The 14,040-nt window shown below is 37.2% G+C and overlaps 1 protein-coding gene across 2 annotated transcripts in view; it reads right to left on the bottom strand.

Annotated features, from left to right (window-relative positions):
• Nucleotides 1-3,455: 3,455 nt before the first annotated feature.
• ECHDC1 (ethylmalonyl-CoA decarboxylase 1) overlaps nucleotides 3,456-14,040 on the bottom strand; it is a 61,602-nt gene continuing 51,017 nt past the window's right edge. For both annotated transcript variants that reach the window (XM_069077450.1, XM_069077449.1), the window contains exon 6: nucleotides 3,456-4,042. In XM_069077450.1, the coding sequence (XP_068933551.1) occupies nucleotides 3,634-4,042 (409 nt within the window). In that variant the 3' untranslated portion in view covers nucleotides 3,456-3,633. The remainder of the gene's footprint in view (nucleotides 4,043-14,040) is intronic.

Below are 14,040 nucleotides of genomic sequence, written 5' to 3'. Positions count from 1 at the left end.
AGTATTAAAAAAACATACTGTATGAAAATAAAACCATTGTTTGGAAGCTTTAATTTCCGAAGAACCCCACAAATATTTCTACCGTATTAATTAGGTAAAGCTTCTTGATGTGATGAAAGCACCTGGACCAAGAGTTAGAAGGCTGAATCTTCATTCTGTTTATTTGCTGTATAAACTCAATTGAGCAAGTTTACTGGGCTTTAGTTCTCTTTTATAAATGAGAAGGATGATACTTATACAGTATTTCACAATGTTATTATGAGGAAGTTGTTTTATAAATTAGAGTTGTCTTATTTGTGGTTTCAACATGAACAGAGATCACATGGGAATCTCATACAAAAATCCAAACCTGGATGCTGATTCTTACTATTTGTCCAAAGTGTGTTCTTTAGACATCAACTCTATAATTTTATTGGGTAAGCTGTATTGTCTTTTTTTTTTTCACTCCCTTGACCGTAATGGATATATTTAGCTAGGTTGGTAATCTTGGATCCAGTACCAGAGCTATTCCCATAGCTTTAAGCAGTTTTGAATTTATTGTTCTTGCACATTCCTAATTGACATAGTTAGATCTTAGACTTGATTTTGCACAGATAGGAGATTCTCTATTTTACATAATGGGTGGACTTTGTACATATGACCCTATAAATCACTTTAAAGGCATCTTACTGTCAATCATGGGTCTTTTGCTTCATTATATTTGACCCAGACTTAGGAGAGTAAAACTCTAGCAACAATTGAACCAAACCACAGAGGACCCTCCTACCACCCTTTGAGGAAGGTTCTTAGCCTTCCTCTCATGGGTTAGAAGCAAGCCTTTTGTAAGCAACAGTTTCCAAAATTCTTCATAAACTACTTTGTGACATTTTAACTCTGGTCTTTAGTAGTTTCTACACCTATTAAATGAGACTGGGATTAGCTGGTCTCAATTTGCTTCCAGTTCTCTATGATCCTGTGACCTTCACTCACAGGATTTCTGCCCATATGGGACAGGATGGTTTGTTGTATCTCATCTGACTTGCCCTATTTCTACTACTGAGTGATGCTGATTGACTTGGTGCCAGTGCTTTTGATGATTCCTTGTGCTCTGAAACAGATAGTTACATCATCTGAGTCTGACAGGATCAAAGCTATTACACTATTCCAGTGCTGGGGAACCTATGGTCTCAAGGCTACATATCACCCTCTAGGTCCTCAAGTGCAACCCTTTGACTAAATCCAAACTTCACAGAACAGATCCCCTTAAAAGGATTTGTGCTATAAAACTTGGACTCTGAAGGCCACACCCAAGGACCTAGAAAGCCACATGTGACTTTGAGACCACAGGTTCCCTACCCCTGCACTATTCCATCTCCTTTAGGATTTGCTTTGGAATGAACCTGCCTTGGTAGATCACTTTTTAGGAGGTCTAGCAGGTCCTATCTAAGATGAAGTTGATGTTGGCGAAAGTAATTACAGACCTATCAGCACTCCCTACAGGTTTACCAGAGTGGGGTATTGGGTGAATCTGACAGGCATGGAATAGTTGGATGCCAGCAAGACATTTGTCAGTGCTTCTCATAATAGCATTGTGGATAAGATGAAGAGGTGTGGGGTGGCTTATAGTACAAAATCCCATCTGAGAAACTGATCAGAGGTATTTTCAGGCACACGGTATATATTATGTTTACCTGAAGCACCATTGGCATCTTTCTACCATCGCCCTCATTTTGTTCAACATTTTTATAAATTATTTGGATAAAAGTATAGGTACTGCCTTTATATTGGAAGCACCTGGTGGCACAGTGAATAATTGCTGGCTGTGAAGTTCAAATCCTACCTCTGACATTAGGAGTGTGGCCCTTGGCAAGTCACCTTACCTGTTTGCCTGTTTCTTCAACTATAAAATGGAGGTAACAATTGCACCAATCTTCTCGTGGTTGTGAGGATCAAATGACATATTTATAGACACTTAGCCCAGTCTCTCATAGAATAGACACTATAAATCCCTATTCTCTCCCCTTATTCCTTTTTGTGGATAACCAAACTAAGGGAGATAGCTAAAGTATTGGATAATAAGTCAGGATCCAAAAAGGTCTTGATGAATTAGGACAATGAGCCCAAAACTAAAACCAAAAAAATGTTAAGATCTTAATATGTATTTTAAAACAGTTTTACAGTAGAAGCCTAGAAAGTTGTGGTTAGCCAAGAGTTAATATTAAAAAAGACCAAGGGGGATTATTGACTGAGTTTAAGCAGTCAAGTCTGGAGTGACAGTCAAAATACTTAAACTTAGCTTACATTGCATTAATAGGAAACTAGGTTGGGAATGAAAGAAGTTGTAGTCCTATTGTAATCTATGCTGAACATGCTAAATGGAGTTCATTTCTGGGTGTCATATTTTAGGATGGATATTGACAACTAGAAGCAAGTTCAGAGGATGAGGAAACTCAAAGCTGTGCCATGCCTGCAGGTACTAGTTGAAGGATTTGAGGAATCTATTCTGGAGGAGGTTAAAAGAAAATTTAGAGTAAGAATGGGAATATCAGTAAATTCTGAAAGGCAGCCATAAGGAGGTGGAATTAGTCTTGGTTTTTTTGGCTCAAGGGAGAGTATAACAAGTAACACTGGGTAGAAATTGCAGACAAGGCAGGTTTACAACAACTCAATTTAGTAAAACCTTCCAAACTTCTCTGGAAATAAAATGGACTGCCAGAGTTCATTCTCCATTTTTGAGTGGATGAAAACTTGTTGGGACATATTGTAGCAGACATACTGTTCACTTATGGTTTGGGCTAAATGATCCTGAGTTTCCTTCCAGGACAGTTTCATAATCACAGATTATGCCTTCCTCTTATATGAAGGCTAAAGTTTTTAGCCCTGCACATAGTATGGTATAGTCTTGAACGGACATTAATATACCAATGAGCAAAAATGTTCCATCAGTGTGAAACTAACATTTTATCTTTCACTAGGTTGGAGGGATCTATATACTTGGAGAGAATTTTTTTGCTAAGTAATCACTAGATCACAGATACAGAGCTAGAAAGGACACTGAAGGCCAGAGTGCAGTTCCTTCATTTTCCAGATTGAAACAGGCACAAAATGGTTAAGAAACTTGCACAGGGCAGGTAGTTTCTAATGGGAGATCTGAATTCTTTCTAATTCTAAATTCCAGTTTCCTATGTTACACAAGGTTATTCTTTTTGTATAGTTTTATAAAAAGCTTTATTAATACCCCTTGTTTCTTTTACACCAGTCATTAACCAATATACCCATCTTATGTAACTACACCCTTTATACAAATATGTGGCACCTGTAGGCACTCTACCTTCTCAGAGGAAAGAAATAGTGTTACTTTGAGGGTCTATGAAATGGCAGATAAAAAAGAATGAAAAATAGTTTTTAGTCTTCTGATCCTAGATATTAAATGAAAAATAAAATTAATTTTGACAATTTTCAGGATAACCATATAATTCCTGATTTAAAATATACTTTTAATCAGATTAACAAATTAGAATAACAAATGTATAATTCGTATTTCCAATAGAAGAATTGCTAAGGCTTATGTTTAATATGATGTAAATGTTATGCTCTGTGTTTTTTAAAACATTTTTTCAGTTGGAAGTGTTTGCAAAATACATTCTTTACAAACTACTTGTTAAATTTTTTTTGTTTAGCAATAGCCTCCAAATTAGCAGGTCCACCCCAAAGTGTGCTTAAAACATCTCTTTCAGTCTCTAATGCCTCTTCTAAAGCAAGTTCTTTTCCTGAAGAAACCACAGTCTTCAAAGCTCTAATTACTTCTGGTGGCCCACTGATAAATTGTTGCAGCCATCTTTGTGCTTCTTCTAAAGACTGACCTTCCTCAGAAGACTGTAGAATCCCATCAGCTATTCCCATTTTCAGGGCTATTGTAGGATCCAGTTTGAGAGCTCCACCTAACACTTGGAGGGTTTGTCTGCTGCCAATAATTTCAACCAGTCGAGTAGTTCCACCCCAACTTGGTATTATGCCCATTTCTTTATGGACAAATCTGATCTCACTTGATGGAGTCATTAGCCTACAAAAGGGAGGGAAAAAAAGACAAGTTAAATGTGTTAACCTAAATGTATTACTTTATTTTTATTAATGTGTTATTTTAAATGCTTTATTTGACTCATACTGAGAAGTGAAAATAAAATATTTTTTGTTATAGATAAGTCAAAAAAAGAATCCAAGATTATAAAATCTGTCTTTATTAGCTATGGATTCAATATATACACAGTACTTCATCCTAATAACACAGTCCCCTTTGAAAATCATGCCAGATTTTTAAGAATAGCCTGATATTATTTAATTTTTGTGATTACTGAATTATTTTCATTTAGTTTTAAGAGTATAATGGAGAAATGCAGAATAACTTTATGAATGTTTTGTCTAGATTACATAAGGAATGTATATATAAAGTAGTATATAATATATAAGAAGAGAAAACTAGCAGTACTGCTAGTCAGAACACAAAAAACTTAAGACAGAATAGATCTTACTTCTCCTCTGTCTCTACATTCACAGTGATAGAATAACATGATTCCCTAGAGCAGAGGTAAATCACATTTTGACAAGGAACCATTTAAAATATTTCTAGAATTTGAAATCACTGAGGGAAAGAAAGGGCATGCCAAGAATTTTCTGAGAAAAGCATTGAGAAGAAAACAGACTGACTACATGAGCCTGTTATGCCCCCCTTTTCCTCTGTGGATTTATTTTCATAAACAATTTTCACCTTTCATCTTTCCTGGAACAGTTGATCCCCATCAAGATCCTGTACTACAGACCAATCGGAGGAAGCTATAATTGGATTAATTCACTCAAATACACAACCTAAGAAAATGCATTCAATAATAGGGCAAAATATGCATTCTCTATCCCCTTAAGCTTTTTTCAATAGGCTGAACTGGAGTAACCATGAATCTCAAACCCTAAACCCTGTAGTGTCCTGGTGTTTGCTGCAATAAATAGGAACATTTGGAGACCATCATCTAGAGGGATCCTATCTTCAATTTTTAGTCTGCACCCAGTACACCCTCCATTTCAGTAGCACACATCTTGACTGATATCGTAAATTCGAGCTGTGGTTTTATCTATCAGCGAATCTTATGATTGTAACATATTATAAAGAAACACCTTGTCAGAGGAAAGCCTTTTAAAACTAAGTATATGATTCAGTAAAGCAGTGCAATTTTAAAATCAAGTCAACTCAGGAACTGTGCCAAGTGCTGTGGATACAAAGAAAGGGAAAAACCAGTCCCTGTGCTCAAGGACCTCAGAAGCCTAATAGGGGAGACAATACGAAAATAACTTTGCTCTAACGAGGCCCAGGATAAACTGGAGACAATCTTGGAGGGAAAAGCTTCTTGCAGAAGGTGAGGGACTTTAGCTAGTACTTGAAGAAAGCTAGAAAAATTGGGATTTTTTTATTTATTACACTTTTCAGTATATTTTATGATTAAGAAAACATGGTCTATAGAAAATTGCAAATGTTTCCCTCTCCCTGGTTAATTTTCAAAGAAAGCCTTGAGACATGCATTTTGGCTTTCATTAAAGTTTTTGAAGAAATGGGAAAGGCAGGCATGTGGGATCATAGTGTTTTTTTGGGTAGCCCTTTTTGTGGAAATAATGCAGTTCCTTTTTTTGTTTGTTTGTTTTTTATTCTTTGGTAGTAACTTTCCATCCTAAAATATTTTAAAATTCAATCTTTATGTGTCTTTGAAAGTGTAAGTACTCTGGCACTTATTTCTTTGATGTGGGCTTGTCAGGTCTAGCAGTTTGATTTTATCATCCTATCTTCCACTTACTGAGGTGGCAGAATTCAAGTGTGTTTCCACTGTCAATAATGAAAACATAACTAAAATTGTTGGCTAATGGATATTCCTATTTTTTTTTGGGTTACTTTGTTTTTTCTCCAAGTTCAGTCAGTCATTAAGCATTTATCAAGCACCTGTTATAAGTTGCTGGTGATCTAAATGCAAAAGTGAGATAGTTCCTGCCCACAGGAAGCTCACATTCTGTTGTAGATATGGGAGTGTGGGTAAGGGAAGCAAGAGAACAAGACATTCACAGATAAGTAAATAAAGGATATATTCAAATTAAATTACAAGTATTGGGGGGGGGGGAATCCTAAAAAGTAGGGATATAAAGAAAGACCTTGGGGTGGCCAGGTAGCACAGCAAGTAAGAGCACCTGTCCCAGTGTCAGGATGACCTGGGATCGAATCCAGGCTCTGATACTTAGCACCACACCCAGAAATAACTGGTCGTGTAACCTTGAGCAAGTTACTTAACCCCAATTGCTTTTAAAAAAAGACCTTTTCTAAGAGATGTAAATGCACAAAGTTGGGTAACAGAATGTCTTCTATTCAGGAAAGAGCAAGCAGGCCAGGGGAAGTAGAATATAATCATTCTGGAAAGACAATGGAGCAGATTTGTGAAGGGCTTAAAATGCTAAAAAGAATTTTACATTTTATCCGGGATGCAGCTGAGAGCCACTGAGGCTTCTAGAACACAGGAGTGATGATGAAACTTGTATCAATTTGGTAGTTGTATGAGAATGACTTAGAAAGAAGGGAGAAGGGGGCGGCTAGGTGGTGTAGTGAATAGAGCACCTTCCCTGGAGTCAGGAGGACCAGAGTTTTGTTCAGGTCTTAGACACTTAACACCCACACACAAAAAAAAAAACTACCCGTGTAACCTCGGGCAAGTTACTTAACCCCAACCGACCTCCAAAAAGGCAAAAAAAAAAAAAAGGGGGGGGGCGGGGAGAGACTTGAAGTTGAAGCAGGGAGACCAGTTTGTTAGGTAGCTTATTGCAGTAGTCCAAGTGAGAAGTGATCAGAGCTGGAGCTAGGGTGGTGGTCGTGTATGAAGGAGGCAGGGATACCTCACTGGTTAATCCTGAAAGTGAATTGGGGAAACAAAGGGTGCTGGCCTTCATGAGACACCAAAGACCTGATTCACTAAATTAGTAAGAAGAACTGAGAAACACTCTAAACTTGGTAAATATATGAGGATCTTGTTCTGCTCTAAACACTCAAAACTGTCCAAAAATATCTTTGAAATCTATTTTCTTGTAGAAAAATATAAGGAAATTGAAATGAGAATCTTTAAGGATAGAAAAGCATTAGTTTCTTGAAATCAACTCAAGTTAGTTTTCCTAACTCCTAACCAATTGGTGCTTTAGTCCCATCACCACCAAAAACAAGCAACCCTTTCTTTCTTAGTTTCCCATTTAATCAAACAAAATCTTCCAACAGAGAACTTACAATAGTGTATTCAGCTGCCCAGAGGGAATAGGAACTTTGTCTTAAACAGCTGTGAATGCCCCAAAAGAAGACCTCAATGTTAAACTACTATTCACAGAGAAAAATAGCTATTAAGACATCACTTCAAATTCAATTTTTCTTGTCTCCTAAAACTTCCTGGTTACAAAATATTATCATACTTCTTGTTCAAAAAGATAAAGGGAGACAATGCTTTTATGTAAAAACACAAGTTATATAGTCTATGTTAATGTTTGGTAAAAATTGAATTAAATAATGGAAATCAGGGGTAATATCTTTTTTTCCCCTAGGATTGGTAATGAGAGCATTTTTTTTATAGTGAGCTTACTGTTCTCAATCATTTAAGTAAAAGATTATCTTTATGTAATATGGCATACTTATAGAATACAAATGTACAACTAGGCATAATAGTCCTGAACATGATATCACGTGCATTAAATCTATCCTTGCACTACTATAGCATGGTTTGCAATTGATGACTATGGAAAGATGAAACAAAGAAATACATAGTGATAAGTCAATTAGGAAAAGCTGTGTGTGATTAAGATTAATACATAATGAAAGTTAGAGATTTTAAATTGTAGGGCAAGGAGTCATGACCAATATCCATTGTTTTAACTATTTTTCCATTTTTGCAAGGTGGACTTCTTCTCTGAACTAAAATCTCAGTACAGAGATGAAATAACTTAGAAGAAAATAAAATGTTTGTCTAGACAACTTGAATATTTGTCCACTAGAAACAATTGCTTAAAGTTTGACATTAGATTAAATCTGGCCTCAGACACTTACTAGCTGTGCGACCCTGGGCAAGTTACTTAACCCTGTTTGCCTTAGTTTCCTCATCCATACAATGAGCTGAAGAAGGAAAAGGCAAACCACTCCAGTATCTTTGCCAAGAAAACCCTCAATGGGGTTATTAAGAGTCTGACACAACTGAAATGACTGAACAACAAAATAAGTTTTAACAGAACTGCATTGATGTTTCCTGTGAATAGCTTGACTCTAAAAACTGGCTATTAAGGAATGAGGAAACTGAATTTTTGATTTAAAAATATCTTGATATTACATAAGTAAATGTTCAGAGGCATAATCAGAAAATAAAGAGAAATAGAATAAGAAACATCTATTTTGAATAGCATTTCTTTGTCGTTTGTAAGACTCATTGAAGAGATTGGACTCTTTGCTACATGAAATGTCTTATACATGGAATAATTAAATGTTTAAGAGATGGAAGAAGCCATATAGATCACCTAGTCCAATTCTCTTATTTTACAGATGAGGGAAGTGAAGCCCAGGGAAATTACATAGTTTGCCCAAGATCAAGTGTAAGAGCTAGACCTGATCCTGAGTATTCTAACTCCTGGTCTAGTCCTCTTTCCAATTTGCAGCATTTATAACAAATTACAGACAGTTTTTTTGCGGAGGGTGTATCTCAAACAGCAACTTTTTTCCTGCTTTTTTTTTGGGGGGGGGGGGCAGTTAGTTGCTAGGAAACAAAGTCAAATCCACTGCCTAGCTATAGGAGTTTCACATCTCATGTGTCTAGTAACAACTATTCCTTCTAGTCCTTTAAGGGGTCTTTGTTCAGCTTTTATCTTTAATTGTCATATTTCACATTTGCTTTTTATAAGCTCCTTCAATGCCTTTTGGAACTCAGATGTGTTACAAATCCTATTAAAAAATCAACATATTTAAAGTTATGATCTGCTGATATGGGGGAAGGGGTATTTCTCATTGCCTTACTCTACTACCGTGTTTCCCCGATAATAAGACCTATCCCGAAAATAAGCCCTCTCCTTACTGTGTAAGATTCCTCTAAAATAAGCCCTCCCCCGAAAATAAGCCCTATTGACATTGCTACTGTAGTGAAGGTGATCCCCTGCGCTACACGCTACATTACAGTACCCTCTGTATGCACCATCCCCCCCATGAAACGCACGCCGCGCTCCGAGCTGCATCCAATCAGAGCTGCAGCAGTGAGCGCATCATCCTGTTCTTCCCCAGTGATTTGCTTATTGAATAAAGGTACATTTTTTTGTTCACATTTACCTGTTTATTAAAATTGCTGTCAATGTTCATTAAAATAAGCCCTCCCCTGAAAATAAGCCCTCTGGTGTTTTTCTGTCCAAAAAAATAATAAGACAGTGTCTTATTATCGGGGAAACACGGTACCTAGAAAGACTTAATTCAGATGCATTCATTCATTTCAACAAGCATTTATTACTATGTGCCAGGCACTGTGTACTAGGCAGTACAAAGATTAAAAACAAGACAATCCCTGTCCTCAAATAGCTTGCATTCTATTATGGGGAAAGAACACTGGCATATTAAATAAACATAAAATACAAAGACAATACAAGATAATTTTTGATGGGAAAGGAGTAGGGCACTAAGCAATCAGGGTAGGCCTCATGTAGGAGGTGGCCCTAGACCTGAGCACTGAATGAAACTAAAGATTCTTTGGGGTGGAGATGAGACAGTACAATTTAGGTAAGGGGAACAGCCTATTCAGTGTCATGAAGACAGGCACTGGATTGTTGTGTGAGGGAACAGAATTAAGTCTATTTGAATTACAGGGAATATCAAGGAGATCAAAGTATAGCGAGCCTAGAAAGATCCTAGTGGAGCCAGACTGTGAGGGACCTTAAATGCCAAACCTGGCATTTATATGTGATCCTAGAAGTAATTGGGAGCATCTGGAGCTTGAGTAGAGAGTGATATACTGTGTTTCCCGATAATAAGACACTGTCTTATTAATTTTTTTGGAAAGAAAAACACCAGAGGGCTTATTTTCAGGGGAGGGCTTATGTTGTCCTGCCTCAGCTCTCCTCCGTGGCACTGCTCTCAATGGCGCCAGCAAGCAAATCACTGGGGAAGAACAGGATGACGCGCTCACTGCTGCAACTCTGATTGGATGCAGCTCGGAGTGCGGCGTGCGTTTCACGGTGGGGGGGTGACAGTGCATACAGAGGGTACTGTAATGTAGCGTGTAGCGCAGGGGATCACCTTCACTACAGTAGCAATCTCAATAGGGCTTATTTTCGGGGGAGGACTTATTTTAGAAGAATCTTACACAGTAAGGGGAGGGCTTATTTTCGGGATAGGTCTTATTATCGGGGAAACATGGTAGTCATACCTGTGCTCTAGGAAAACACACCTAGCAGCTCTGAAGACTGTATGGTCCTGGAGAATGACTGGAAGCAAGGAAACCAATTAGGTAACTTGTAGTTAGTTGGGTCACAGGTGGCTGAGGAACTTAATCAGGTACTTGTGAATGGAAAGGGTTAGAAGGATAGTTTGGAGGGAAAATAGGCTTGACAATGATTAGATGGGGGAAGGAGAGGTAGGAGGGAAGAGCTGAAGACAAAATTGAAAAGTCAGCAAAAGCAGAAGGTTTAGAGGGTGGAGGGAGATGATGAGTTCCGTTTTAACCAAGCTTGAGTTTGAGATACCTATGGTATATCCAGGTGGAATGTCCAAAAGGCAGTTAGTGATACGGTTTTATTTAACTTTAACCTGAGGGGTTATGTACTAAGAATATCTGAATGTCTGTGACAAACATTCCTTTAGGAGCTACTACCTCATCTTTATTCTATAAAGCTATGTGACTATAGTTTTATACACATACACACACACAATTATACTATAATCCCTTATTTTAACAAGTGAAAAAATCTTCCAGCTATAAGCTAGTTCTGGAATTAACACTGGTTTAATTCTACTGGGTTATATTTTGGGGAGGAAATTTGTTGAAGACAGATAATTTCACACCCGCTACTTGGCCTGTGCCACTACTTATAGGTAGGTAGAACTATCAAGAACTGCTGAAATAGAAATCTCGAATAATAACAGGAGAGTGGGATGAGGGAGGGAAGAAGGAAAGCTAAACATTTATATAGTTGAGATCCTCTGATGAGAAGGAGGTATGGGGACCTAGAAGAATTGGAGATTTAAGGGGAGGGAAGGGAAGGTCTTTGACACCATACTGCATACACAGCACTGTGCTAGATGCTGGGGAAGAAAAAAGTTTAAGATGACATTTATGCTGGATAAAATGATTCATTTTATAGGTTAATTACAGGAGAACATTTCAACCACCTCTATGGTGAAGGATGAGAAGTAAGTTACCTTATTGAAAATATAACTAAAACCATGGTGTTTGTACCTTGGGGGTAAGGTTATATTGTTTTTAGGCTTTAATTAAAGCCACTCAAAACCCAAGTGGTGTTAGATGATGGTCCTACAGGCACCTAGGCTTGCAACCCAGCAAATAGTTCTAATACTTGTATAAAGTTACTATACTGCTTCCTTGTGAAGATCTGTATAAAACCACAATAGACACTGCTTTTAAAAATACACATTTTTACTGGTATATTTTTACATTAAACTACATGTGACCCGGTATTCACCCCAGTCTCCTAGAGAGCCATTTCTTAACCTTTTCCCTTCTTAGTCTTCCTCATCTTTAAAATGGGGGAATAATAGCAACTATCTCAGGTTGTGAGGATAAAATTAGATATTTGTAAAGTGCTCTATTCATGCTAGTTATTATTAACAATTTTTTTTTTGTGTTAAGTGTCTGAGGCCAGATTTGAACTCAGGTACTCCTGACTCCAGGGCCAGTGCTCTATTCACTTTGACACCTAGCCGCCCTTAACAAATATTTTTAAAAGAGTAATATGAGAAAAAATTCATCATAACCTACCAACACTTCATATATACAGATTTATTTCTCTTAGTAGATGCATAGTATAATCATAGTTACTCTAGGTTACTCAAAGTTGTGATTCCTAACTTAGTTTTAATGATAATCCAGAGTATCTCTATTTTCAAGGGAATTATACATTATGAAAATGAAATTAATTTTAATCTACTAAAATGTAAATGTATACACAAGTATACATACAAATATTGTATATAAAACAATGTAATCATTGACTAAGGTTTACCATCCTCAGCCTCAAACCTAGCTAGCTAACTTCAGAATCAAAGAATATTAGCAGTGATTTTAGGAAATTAAGCACATTCTATGTACAAAATACTCTGCTTAGTGCCAAGGATACAAATGACTACACAGTTCCTGCCCTTAAAGTGTTTACCACTTAATAACAGTAAAGGTATTAATCCCTTTAATCAAAGTATGAAGAAACTGAAACCCAAAGAAGTTAAGTAATTTGCCTAATGTCATATAGTCTGTAGTCCTTTCCTTCTTTATAGTACAGTTCTAATTCTACATAACAATGACTGGCAGTATGGGTGAGGATTTGGGAAGATTTTGAGGAAGGAAAGATTGAAGTGGAGAGGGAAGGTCATAAGAGAAAGTTTACTTACACTTATATAATAAGCATCTCATAATCATGGTGCTATTGTATAGTACCATATTACTTCATTTCTACACAGCCTTCCTGAGGTAAAAGGCCATATTTGCCAAAGGACATGGGAATACTTAAAGCAGAAATAAAGACAAAGGCAAGACAAAGTGACTGCTGCTTCCCAGATAGGTGTCATCTGTTTCCTATGAATACTCCAAATACAGGCCCATGGAGGGGAATAAAGGCCCAGTGCAGCTGTATGGCCCATCACCAACATCATTACTGGTTCTACTAACCCTGTCAATCTAGAATCATACCTGACCACAAAAGTGACCTAAAACTTAAATACTGAAATTAAGCACCCATCATATATTCAAGAAATTGGGAATGTTTTTTTTGGTGAAGAAAAAACTTAGGAGAGGCATTTTAAGTCTTCAAAAATTTAAAGGGCTGTTACATGGATGAAGGTTTAGGATTAATTTTGCTTGACTCCAACAAAAGGTAAAATTAAGAGCAATGGGCAGAAGTTTTAAGAAGACTTCAACTAAATAAAAGGAAAAATTTCCTAGCAATTAGAGCTGTTCAGAAGCAGAAAAAGCTGCCCTGGAAGGCAGTAAAAGGAACAAGGCACAGTTCTAAGTATTAAACAAATATCTCATTTAAGCCTCAAAACCCTTATGGGGGAGGTGCTATTATCATCCCCATTTTACAGCTGAAGAAACTGAGGCAGGGGTTAAGTGACTTGTCCATGACCACATGGCAAGTAAATGTCTTAAGACCCCATGCCAAGGGCTCTATCCATTTCACTACCTAGCTTAGTTTTCATTTACTGAAGGACTTCCCATACATAGAAGGTGACTGATTACTGTGTTGCAGAGGGGATTCAGGCTTTAGCTGTGGCTTAGATTATAACACCTCTGAGTTCCCACTCAAACTTGAAATTCTTTGAGCTTTGGTAATGAGCCAAGTGGTTTTCTGGTTCTCTCTTCTCTCTTCTAAATGCTCCTGTGTACCACTACACTTCCTACAGAAGAAATTATCAAAATAAAGGTCTAATGCATCTCAAAAAAACCCCAAAACTTTTCTACAATTCCCTACTCACAAATACCTTAATAAGGCTTCCATATTTTCCTCAAAGTTCCATCTCATCCTAGCAGAAGAGTTGTGATTATTGATGATTTATGAGATATTTTTAGTTTTGTTTGGGTGACTGTGGTGGTGAAGGAGTGTTGAAAGTTTGCTTATTTTCAAGTCTAATTTAATGCATTCTGTAACCATAGCATGACCTTAATATTTCACACTAAGTCCTCAAGGTGAGATTTCCAAAATAGCTGGGAAGTAACTGAAGCATAAACAAAGTAGCACCTTCTACTTCCTATTAAACACCCAGAAGTCCCAGTTCATCAACCTCCTCAATGCTCACAACCTTTA

The sequence above is a fragment of the Petaurus breviceps genome, unplaced genomic scaffold, assembly GCF_028583685.1.
Source record: "Petaurus breviceps papuanus isolate PSGF00001 unplaced genomic scaffold, PetGlider_PUasm1.0 90977, whole genome shotgun sequence".
In the NCBI taxonomy this organism is placed as follows: Eukaryota; Metazoa; Chordata; class Mammalia; order Diprotodontia; family Petauridae; genus Petaurus; species Petaurus breviceps.
This window is presented reverse-complemented; position numbering and strand designations above follow the sequence as displayed.